Genomic DNA, 12,251 nt, shown 5'->3' on the forward strand with positions numbered 1-12,251 from the left:
TGTTTCATGATTAAAAAAGATTATATGGGTTTGGAGTGGGGGTCGACTTTGACGTTTTAAGCTTGATGTTGACTGGTCGCTGGTCCTATAGAGGGCACAATAGGATAAGAAATCATTGAAGTCCATATTTACGCTCTGTTTCCAAACAGTTAAAATGACAAATAAATGCATACTCTTAAAGCACTCCACAAGACATGTGTAATAATACCACCTGGATGCTCGAAACTGAATGGGAGAATACACGTTTTAAACAGCTTTTTGTACAGGTATCGGCATTCTAATCTAATGCTCTGCTGCATTGTAACGCGCACACACACACACACAGGCTACAGACAGCAGCTCATACATCACGCGCACACCGAATCATTTAGCGCGGAAATGTATTGACGACACTTTTCTGTGGTTTCTTAATAAAATATCTCAGAAACTAAAAGTTTTATCATAGTAACTAAAATACAGCTTCACTATTAGTAGAGAGACGCTGCTAGTTAGAATTAATTCACACGGGCAATCGCTCTCTCATTATGCATTCATATAAATGCAATTTTTACTGTGCTACTTTATCTGGATCTGATTGAGCACAAGCGGACATCTGTGAGAAATCTAATGACCCACAGACAAAAGAACAGATAAAAAACGAGCTGTTATAGGAGCAGTGGCCATGTGGACAGCGCTGTGTCTTATGCCATAGCTGTGCACAAGGTGTTCGAGTCTCAGCTCAAGCTTCAGGTGCATTTGTTCATTAATGACGTCATCAGCGACTTATCAACGTCGACTTAACTTTCATCACATAATTGTCAACTTAAACAAATCTGAAGTCGTTCAACCCCTAGTTTGGAACAACATGAGGGTGAGTAAATGATGACAGAATTTTAAATTTGGGGTGAAGTAATCCATTAAATACTAGAACATATGAGTCAGAGAGAATCAGCTGGAGTTGGAGGCGGTTCTCAGCAGGATCACACTGAGCCATAAATCATGCAGTGTTTGTACATGGAGGTGGTAGATTCCAGAGAAGACCCCCGTCTGTCCCCAAAAGCAAACTGAGAGAAAAGCATTGGAGGTCTTTTCATTCTACGCCTGCTTTTTACGTAGATTGTCTTGCTAAGCAATGATGTTCATAGTAGATAGGCTGAAGAAATGCAGGGTTCCTGTGGGTCCTTAAAAAGTCTTAAATACAGTTCCATCGAATTTAAGGCCTTAATAAGCCTTAAACATCTTAAATGGTATAACAAGAGTAATTGTCATTTTAAGAGGTCTTAAATTTGGGGACAAAAATGCAATTGTTAAATTCAAAAGGCAATTATTTAATTACATAAATGTGCATGTTTCAAAGTTAAAATGTGGCACTTTTGCGTGTTCTAGAGGCTCACACAGTTTGCAGTCAATAAATACAGTGCATTTATACTACTGTTGACTGTTTACTTTTTTGTGTTTAAATTGTAAGATGTTGTAGATGGTTTAAGAGTTATATCCTTTCTTTAATCACATTATTGTATCTGCAAAATCCAATGTAGATCATCCTCTAGTTTGCTGTTATAAACAGCATTAAGTCCTTGTTGAGTCTGTGCCCCTGCCTGTTGAATTATATAAAAGATACACTTTTTTGAAATTATGAGTTTGTTCTGTAGGGTCATAAAATAGTAGTGGTATTTATTTGCTTGTATCCTAAAAAGGTTTTAAAATGTCTTCAATTTAAACTTACATTTTATAAAACGCTTCTTATATCCTGGTTGAACACAGACGAATTCAAAAGAGTATATCTTATCAAACTATGTTAAGGAGTGTTTTGTTCCTGATCTTGACTCTTTATCTGCAAAAATAGATAAAAAAAGAGCAATTGACGGTCTTTCTTTAGTCGTTTGTCCCCTTGTAATTTAATTTTTTTCTGCAGAGGACGAGCGGGAAAGATTCGTACCCTATCCTTCAAAACAGGAATAATCTGTTTGTGCAAAGCTCACCTTGAAGATAAGTACAGATGTAAGTTTTTCTGCTTATCTTATGTGTTTCGTTCTTTCTATTCTGTTTCTAAGCTGTAATAAGAGCCAAGATATTCGCTCAGTTTATGGAACTGTTCTACCAGCAGTTTACAGCTCTCAGGTGATTTTAGAGTCTTGTATTATGTTGTCATTGTTTACTTGTTAATAGCACTGCTGTAAACACAGTTGTAAAGCTTTGGAGTTTGCCCAGTATATAGCACACAGAATAGTGCAACAGCTGCTCAGAAATAAATGTTTACCCACCTAGCAACCGCACAGCAATCGCTAGCATTTACATAAATAACAAGTGTTTTAATACACTTCACAGTGATGATACAAACAAAACTGTTCCCAAATGGTGTGGTGCTGAAGATGATGATTTTATTTTGTATTTTATTTAAATGATTTAGTTTGTGTATGTGTGTATATATATATGTATATATACCAGGTGCTGGTCATATGTCGAATTGTATCATCAAAAAGTTGATATTTTCATCTATTTAAAAAGTGAAACTTGTATACACACACACACATATATATACTTTTTTTTTATTTTTTTTGGAGAGAAGTCTCTTATGCTCGTGCACCAAGGTTGCATTTACTTGATCAAAAATACAGTAAAAATAGTAATATTATGAAATATTATTACGTTTTAAAATAATGGTTTTCTATTTGAATCTTTGCAAATCGCCTTTCCTAATAATGTGCTAATTAGCAAATTTCAGATGAATGCAGCTAAAGTAAACAGTCTATCTGAGAGGGGCGGGGTCAGCAGAGCTCATTAACATTTAAAGGAAAAATGCTACAAAACGGCTTGCTCTGAAACAATGGTGTTGCTCCTGAAAACAGGGTACAAAAGGGTACAAATTTTGACAGGGTACAAAGGTTTTACACTACCATTGAGAACTTTTAAACCAAACTATGTTACAGACTTTTCATTAAGACCCCTAAAGAATCATCTATATAGCTTGTTCAGAATGGGGATAATGGGTGTCCAATTTAAAATTAAGTATATTAAGGTCTCTAAGGCTGCATTTATTTAGTCAAAAATACAGTCCTCCCAAAGTAATATTTAAAAAAATATTACCATTTAACACTAATTGCTTTCTATGTGAAATCTGTTTTGATAACAATGGTTTTATTCCCTGTGATGGCAAAGCTAAGGTTTTTTTAGCTGCCATTACTCCATCTTCAGTTGTTGCGACACACATAATATTTAAATAGCCATCAATACATTTTTGTAAATGTTTAATGATTTAATATGAAAAATTCAATTAAATTCTTAAGCATGGTTCAAGGATTTTTTTTTGAAAGTTCTTGGTTGTCTATTTTCTGACTTCCATGGTTTTGCAATACACTTTTGTAATCATTTCCCTCCTGAATGTTTTGAATGGTTTTTATTCTGTTCACAATCTTGGTGCGGCCCCTAAGCAGATACTACCTATTGCTTACACATCAATTTGTTCCTCTCCTGAGTTCGTCTCTTAAGAGTGGGCCAGAGTGCTACAGGCTTTTGTGCACCAGCGTCGCTTTTGTGTCTCGGCCTCCTTGTGCAACGACGCCATTTTTGGATCCCCATGCAGCTGGGTGAGGTGGCATCTTTTCTGTAGGTGGAGCAATATCGAGCCCAGTGTGCGCAGTTTTGAGTTTCAGTTTGTAAGTGTGGCACCACTGTCTTCAATTGAACCTTTTCACAAATATTCCTTTGGTTTCTATTTTGAGATACTGAATTTGGGATTTCCTTAGTTGTCAGTATATAATCATCAAAATAAAAGAAAAAATAAACATTGAAATATATCAGTCTGTGTGTAATGAATGAATAAATATACAAGTTTCACTTTTGAATGGACATAATGAAACCACTTTTGATGATATTCTAATTATAATGACCAGCACTGGTATTACATTATTTTTTTTATTTTTTTTTGGGAGAAGCAGTCTTTTCTGCACCAGGTTGCATTTTCCTGTACTATTATGAATTATTTTCTTTATTTGCTGCAAATCGCCTTTGATAGCAAAGGCCATAACTAACCACAGTCTTATCAGAGGCTTCATAGACAAATTTAAAGGAAAAATGCTACTGGATGCTGGTTTGACAGTGGTAAAAAAGGTGTTAAACACTACCATTGAGCATTTTAACAAAACTATGATACTGACTTTTCATTGACCCTAAAGAAGAATGTGTACAGACTTTTCATTAAGACCCTAAAGAATCATATCAGCTTGTGGAAAATGGGCATCTGATGACCCCTTTAAAACAAAGTCTCTTACGCTCACCAAGGCTGCATTTATTTAGTCAAAAATACAGTCCAAAAGTAATATTTAAAAAATATTACCATTTAAAATAATTGCTTTCTATTTGAATATATTTTAAAATGTGTTTTATTCCTGTGATGGCAAAGCTAAGGTTTTTTAGCAGCCATTACTCCAGTCTTCAGTGTTGCGCACACACACATAAATATTTAAATAAATCAATAACATTTTTTGTAAATGTTTAATATTTAACATTGAAAATTTCAATTAAATTCTTAAGTATGGTTCAAAGGATTTTTTTTTTGTCTTTTTGTGTAAATCAAAATTTGATGGTTTTGACAGTTACATGTTTCCCCTAATCATTTCCTCCTGAACCCTCTAGTTTTGTTCAGAGAGGTGGCCAGTGCTACAGGCTTTTGTGACCAGCGGCGCCTCGGCCTCCTTGTGCACGATGCCATTCAGATCCCCAGGCAGCTGGGTGAGGTTGCATCTTTTGGTGGGAGCAATATCGAGCCCAGTGTGCGCAGCTGCTTTCAGTTTGTAAGTAACCACTGTAAAGCAGCCATGTAGAATATGCACTTTGGTAGCATTTTTTCTGCATTTCCTGCATTTATTTTCTTTCGCTCTGATATGAAGGCCAATAACAAACCAGAGCTAGAGGCTTCAGTCTTCCTGGACTGGATGCGTTTAGAACCTCAGTCGATGGTTTGGCTTCCTGTCCTTCATCGTGTGGCGGCCGCTGAGACAGCAAAGCACCAGGCTAAATGCAACATTTGTAAGGAATGTCCTATTATTGGCTTCAGGTATGGACCTTTTCTTTAGTGCTATTTTTCAGAATGACTGATTCTGCTTCAAGTGCTTTAAAAGTATCAGCAGGTTTTTTGTGCATTATTAAGCATTGCACCAAACTTCATGGCAAAAAAAAAACTTTGTTTTGAGGTTCGGAAAGCTGCAGTGTTCATTTTCTTTGAGAGGTTTTATTTAGTCCTGCTTTTGCTTTACGTAAAGCATTTTCATACATTTCACTTTAAATTCAACATGACTTTAAAGTGACCCTGTTTAATTTTTTTACGGTTCAAAATGATTTTTTTTAGCTCTGTAACACTAATTTTTCACAATCCAGTATATTTCCAGCAAATAATATCATGGATAGCATTGAAAAGCAATTCTGAAAATAATGAAATGCAACTATACATTGCTCTGTTGCATGATAATTTGGCTAATGTAATACAGTGCTTTGCCTCGTGTTTGTTGCATGTGTTAAGCGGAGAAATCACACTGCTGTTTTTGTTTATGCACAAAATGTTCACACAACTTTTCCTATTTAGCTTATATCATCTTATATCATGTTAATCTCTACACAGGTTTATGGTAGTATTTATAAATTTCTGTGTCAGTCAGCACTTAGTTCCAATGCAAAATCTGGGTTCTAAAAGCAAAACCAGCACAGATTCTGTAGCATTGAAAGACCAGATAACAATACAGAAACTGACAAATAAATGTCTGAAATAAATTTTTACTTGACATTACCCAAGTGAAAATATGGAGTGACTTTTTCACTCCAGAATAACATTCATTTTTGTTGCCAAGTCGTGTGTATAGAGTTCGCTCAAAAAAAAATAAAAAATAAAAAATACAGGAAAAGGATAATTGTCATTATTAACTTACCCTTATGTCATTCTAAACCTGTATGACTTTTTCAAAAGTTTGGTGTCAGTAAAATTTATGTGTATATATATATATATATATATATATATATATATATACATATATATATATATATATACTATATAATATATTTAATGTATTTATTTCTATTTTTTTTTTAAAAACAAAGATGCATTTATTTGGTCAAAAATACAGTAAAAAAGTAAAAATATACTTTGTGTGATGGCCAAGCTGAATTACTCCTGTCTTATGTGTCACATGATCCTTCAGAAATCTGCTGAAAAATGCTGATTTGGTATTTAAGAAATATTTCTTATCAGTGTTGAAAACAGTTTTGCTGCTTAATAATTTTGTGAAAACCATGAACATGTTTGTTTGTTTGTTTGTTTTTGGAAATAGATATCTGTTTATCTCACATTTATTCAATGTTAATACATCCTTGCTGAATAAAACTTACTGACCAAACTTTTGAACAGTAATGTATGTACTGGGTAAGAAAATCATAACAATTTTCTTTTGGTTGAACCCTTCTTTTAAGTAGCATGTATAATATCAGACTGTAATATGCTCACTGTTGAGAGTAGGTAAGAACAGGGAAGCGCTCCACCCGGAGGATTAAAATGTAACTACACCTTTCTTCGAAGTAATCTTGCGTGCATGTTGCTTCAGATCCAGGATGTTTTGAATGTTTTGCCAGGGACTTTAACACTGATCTCATTGTTTGTGTCTGGTTTCTACAGGTACCGGAGTTTAAAGCACTTTAACTATGATATCTGCCAAAGCTGCTTTTTTTCTGGCAGAGTGGCCAAAGGTCACAAGATGCAGTACCCTATGGTTGAATATTGCACACCGGTAGGTTTTTTTTGCATCACTGTGTGGTTAGTATATACACTGTAGCTTTTTGCCTTCATTGCATTGGAAGTTTAATCTTAAAATCCGTTGACTCTGCCATTTACGCCAGATACTAAAGTAATGACTTTTTGTTTCTCTGTGTCCTTTTACAGACGACGTCAGGAGAGGACGTGCGAGACTTTGCCAAGGTGTTGAAGAATAAGTTCAGGACAAAGCGCTATTTTGCCAAGCATCCTCGCATGGGTTACCTTCCCGTCCAGACCATCCTTGAGGGAGACAACATGGAGACGTGAGACTTTTTTATGCTTCCATCAGCTACTGATTAAGTAGACACATGACAGCTGATAGGGCCACTTTTTTGTCTGTTAATATTAAAAGCACAATGCGCATCACACTGCAAATCTAGATGCTATCAAGAGAGCAGAATGAACGTGTGCAGATGCAACAAAGTGCTTTCTTCGATATTTAAAAAAAAAAAAATAGATAGTTGATCATAAAGACATGATTAGACTGATTTAAGATCATATTAGACACACATCTCAGTGTTATTTATATACTATTATATCATTTATTAATATTTGCTTTTATTTTTATATTTTTAGTTTATTTTTTATAAGTTTTAGTAACTATATTACCTAATTAAAAATAAACAAAAACAAACTAAAAAAATTTATAAACATTTTTTAGTTTAGTTTAGTTTTAGTAATTTTAGTACTTCAATTTAAGCTTATTTTCTTTCAGATAGTTTAAGGCAACGTTTCTAATTTGTTTACATTTTATCATCTTATATTTTTTTTTTTTTATATTTCATCTTTATTTGAACTGGTGAAAAGAAGTTTTAATAGTGTTTTTTAGTTAACAGTAGCAACACTCAAACTGACACACTTCTTAAAGATATATTTAGAGCAAATACTATCTTAGTCCTGGAAACCAAGACTTAAGCATTATTTTTTTTAGTTAATATTTGTTAGTCTTGGAAACCAAGACTTTAACAGGAATTTCTTAACCTGTTTGAATCTCGCTCACTAAAAATGAAAAGATAAAAGTAAAGAAAATGATGGATGCAATTACATTTTGGCTGCTAAAACTTTTATGCTAAAACCATAAAATGGCAAAATCTTGGCGAAAAAAATTTAACCGTTTTTATAAAATTTCAAATACTGACAAAGAGAAAAGGCTGTGTTTCATCTGACACACTGTAAATAAAACATTCTAACCTCCTGTGCCTCAAAGACCAACTACTACCTACCTAGACAGATCTTATTTTTATATGTTGTTTGCATATGTATAGTCTGTACTAAATGGTCAAACAGTGTAGAACTGACATGCCAGCAAACAAGACAAATAAAGAACACTCTGAACACTTGGTAACCTTAAATTGCACCTGCAAGAGTTTGGCTTGGATTTTTTCTGCTTTACCACTTGCATTGATCATTACTTGTGGTCATGGTTGGAGTATTTATGCTGTGAATTTTATTTATTTATTTTTTTTTTCCTGTAATGGAGCAGCTACAAATGTATGCAGTATGTCAGAGTAATAGTAAAACGGCACTAAATGCATACACACATTCTTACCACATTAACATTTTTTTTTTCCTTTTTCAATTCAACCCATTTTCCACATTAACATTTTTTTTTTCATTTTTAGATTAAATCCAAGTATTTTTTATGAAATTATCTCTGTTGTCATATCAGTGGGTTTGTGTGTTTGGTGCTTCTTAACCATATCACCATCATGCTTTCAGAGCATCTACTTGTCCTGTCCATCATCACATCTTTTTTTGTCTTGCAGTCCTGTTACACTGATCAACTTCTGGCCTGTTGACCATCCGTGAGTAGATCCACACACCTCACGCACATCCACAGAAATCAGCTTACTGGGTCACATAATATGAACATGCCATTTAGTGTTGTTCACGTATCCACAGAATAGAAAAGAACATTCTGGATTTTCACTTAGCAGTTCAAATGTGACACATAGTACTAATTTGAAATTGAGTGCATTTGCAATTCAAATCGAAATTTAATTGAAATTCAAATTTGAAAGTGTGGTGCAGAGTAAATTAATCTTGAGTTTCTACAATGAATTCAGTAAATTACGTTCCTGTTGGATGATGCTGCACCCTCATAGATGGACGGCAGCACAGTGTCCAGCACCAGTGTCATATTGTTCAACAAACACAAGCACTTACATAAACATAAGCATGTTTGATCACTTACAGTACACTGTTTACAATTGCTGATCTGTGATATAATACACAAGTTTACATAAAACACTAATCTTCCATTGTCAGAACTGTGAGATATTTTGAAACGTGTGTCCATCCCATGGCTTCCAACATTCATCTGCTAGATTAACCTGTTACCGTGGTGTAGGGTATGTTAGGTGTTTTTAAAACTTAAGTTATTATGAATGTTAATTCACTGGGTGTGAGCTACACTGTTGCATACACTACCGTTCAGAAGTTCGGGGTCAGTTAGGTCCTCCCCCCCGGCCTCTTTAAAAGAAATTAATAATTTTATTTTGCGAAATAACAGTAAAGATATTTTCATTTAGGAAAAAAAATAAAAAAAAAAAAATATATATATATATATATATATATATATAATAATATATATATTATATATAATATAATATATATATATATAGTGTATATATATAGTGTATATATATATATATATATATAATGTATTATATATGATAATGCATGTATATATTCTAATATATATATATTATTTATTAATTTTTTTTTTTTTTTTTTTTTTTAAACTTTTAATAAATTTTCTTTGGATTCAAAGAATCCTGAAAAAAAAGAATCACAGTTTCTACAAAAATATTAAGAAGCACAGCTGTTTTCAAAATTAATAAGAAATGTTTCTTGACTGGCAATTCACCATTAAAGACGGAAGTAATGGCTGCTGAAATTCAGCTTTGCTATCACATTTTTATCACAATAAATTACATTTTTAAATATATTCAAATAGAAAACAGCTATTTATATTGTCATAGTATTTCATATTGTTGTTTTTACTGTATTTAGCATCAAATAAATGCACCCCTTGTGAAGAGACTTCTTTCAAAAAAAAGTTGTTTTAATGAAATCTTACAGACCCCAACCATTTGAACATTATACAAATGTAAACAAAAGAGCAGCTCAAAGATACTGAGAGACAGTATGTCATAGTGTAAAAAAAAAATCCACGATGTTGCCTCTATAGTGGCACTGTTGAATTTTTATAGTAATGCTCAGTGTTAAATAAAATGTTGTTCCTCCATAATTCAGTTCAGTTCTTCTGTGTTTTCTGACCTTTGCTCTACTGTCACTGGCAGGCCGGCATCTTCCCCCCAACTCTCCCATGACGACACCCACTCACGCATTGAACATTACGCTAGCAGGTCAGACTTTTTTTTAAGCATGGGTATTTTGGTCTTACTATGTAACTGTATATTTAAGAGACCAGACTCGCATTGCATTAGGGCTGGGTGATGTGATGGTGTATACCCTACAATGGTACAGTTGTGTCATAACACAAATGTGTTTGAAATTTGTTTTTTAATTAGAAAGAATTGATGAATGATATCAGAATGAATACGCATTTCTGAATAGGACTGTTGCTTGCAGTGTTTAGTAACAAATGAAATGCGTTTGTGTTAATGTTAAGCACGCAAGTTGGAACAGTGTGGCCTTACTGACATGAATGAATGCAACTGCATGAACTGTTTATGAATGAATACAGAATGATACTGTGTTTCCACAGGCTAGCTGAAATGGAGATCCGAAATGGCTCATATGTGAATGACAATGTATCGCCCAATGAAAGCATGTGAGCTTGCAACTCCTTTACACTCTTCTGTACATCGTATCATACCATAAATGAATGTAATAGTGTGTGAAGAACCTAAAACTGATCTACTTACACCTCCCAGAATGCCAAAGGTAGATGCAGACATTTAACTGCTTGTGGTTGCATAAAAACATCTCCTTTTCAACTTAAAAATGGTGAAATGTGTGTATGAAAGTGCTGATTATAAAAAGAGTTCCTCCAGAAATGAAGATCATGTCACTGCGAATTAATTAATTTTTTGGGGTTGAACTATTCCTATAAGTGATAAAAAAAAAATAATAATAATAATTCTCATATCAGCTCTTTCCAGCCATACACAAAGCAGTGGAGATGATTAATAAACCCATATAATTTTCCCAGCATGCTCAAATTGAATTATAATAAAACAATTACATGTAAATGCTCTTGTACTGCATTTGTTTTTGTGGTATTAAAACAATAGGATTGTTTTTAGACCAGCTTACTGCTCACAAGCCGATTGCATTGGTGTTTCTTCAGTTATAAGGAGTTTTAGGCAGCAAATGTTAATTGAAATCTTGAGCGATGGATGTGATGTAGTGAACTGGAAATGGAGTGCTGCTGTTGTTGTTGTTTTTATTGTAGGGATGATGAGCATCTGCTGATCCAGCACTACTGCCAGAGTCTGAATCAAGGCTCTCCTCTCAGCCAGCCGCAGAGCCCCACTCAGATCCTCATCTCAATGGAGACTGAAGAGAAGGGGGAGCTTGAGAGAGTGCTCAATGATCTGGAGCAGGAAAACAGGTTTGATTGCATGTCCATTTCCTTAAGAGTTCAAATGCTTGGTATTTGAATGAAATGAGATGAATGGACACTGGACTGTATTGCACCAGCATATGTCTGTGATGAAGCGCTGCATTTTCAGAAATTTCTAATAAAATAGCTCTCTTCACATATTTACATATTTACTTCCACAGCAATTTTTGTGAATCACATATTTTATTTAAAGTTTTATGCTTTAGATCGGTGATTCTCATAGTTTTACAACAAAGAAAATGCTCCCTTTTATCTGTCTTGGCTCATCTGGAATTTGAAATGTTAACCAATTTAAGTAGGTTCTCAAATTTTTCAAACCAAGTTAAGCATCTGATTAGATCTGACCATCCAAGTACTACCTAGTGCACACAAATCTTCCCACACTGCTGAGTCAGGTACAGTACGTGGGCTACACATTTGAGTCTAATATTACACACAGTGAACTATATTATAATTGTGAACAGATAATAAAGCAGAAAAAATAAAATAATTTACTATTTTGTAGCATATTTATTTTTTAGCCCTAAAATATATTAGAAATCTAAAAAAAAAAAAAAGTTTAATTGATTAACGGCGCATAAAATTATTTTATCGCGCATTATCGCAGTTTTTTATTTATATGAAAGTCCATTGCTCACTGGTTCTGAATACACAGGGGGTGGGATCTTGATCAGTATTGGCTTGGGATGAGTGTCATCATGCGTCTCAACCAATGAGAGCATTTGGAGAGGGCCTAAGACTGTAGCAGCGCTCACATGAATGCTCCCGATCAGATTATTTAGGCTAAGCATCAACATTCACAAACCACTGTCTACTATTATTTTTAGCAGAAAAGTATGCAACGTGCCTGTAATCACGACTTCATAAGAGGGAAATAGG

The 12,251-nt window shown here is 34.0% G+C and overlaps 1 protein-coding gene across 9 annotated transcripts in view; it reads left to right on the top strand.

Annotated features, from left to right (window-relative positions):
* Positions 1 to 12,251, top strand: part of LOC109100245 (dystrophin-like) — a 100,378-nt gene that overhangs the window by 77,565 nt on the left and 10,562 nt on the right. For 7 of the 9 annotated variants that reach the window (XR_006155495.1, XM_042730632.1, XM_042730386.1 and 4 more), the window contains 9 exons: positions 1,895 to 1,980; positions 4,615 to 4,772; positions 4,869 to 5,035; positions 6,641 to 6,752; positions 6,905 to 7,041; positions 8,545 to 8,583; positions 10,084 to 10,149; positions 10,512 to 10,577; positions 11,202 to 11,360. Coding sequence is in view for 8 of the 9 variants with exons in the window: in XM_042730632.1 (XP_042586566.1) it covers positions 1,895 to 1,980; positions 4,615 to 4,772; positions 4,869 to 5,035; positions 6,641 to 6,752; positions 6,905 to 7,041; positions 8,545 to 8,583; positions 10,084 to 10,149; positions 10,512 to 10,577; positions 11,202 to 11,360 (990 nt within the window). In the remaining variant the exon portion in view is untranslated. The remainder of the gene's footprint in view (positions 1 to 1,894; positions 1,981 to 4,614; positions 4,773 to 4,868; positions 5,036 to 6,640; positions 6,753 to 6,904; positions 7,042 to 8,544; positions 8,584 to 10,083; positions 10,150 to 10,511; positions 10,578 to 11,201; positions 11,361 to 12,251) is intronic. The other 2 variants (XM_042730323.1, XM_042730446.1) reach the window with 1 other exon arrangement.

Source organism: Cyprinus carpio, chromosome A1 (genome assembly GCF_018340385.1).
Source record: "Cyprinus carpio isolate SPL01 chromosome A1, ASM1834038v1, whole genome shotgun sequence".
Taxonomy (NCBI): domain Eukaryota; kingdom Metazoa; phylum Chordata; class Actinopteri; order Cypriniformes; family Cyprinidae; genus Cyprinus; species Cyprinus carpio.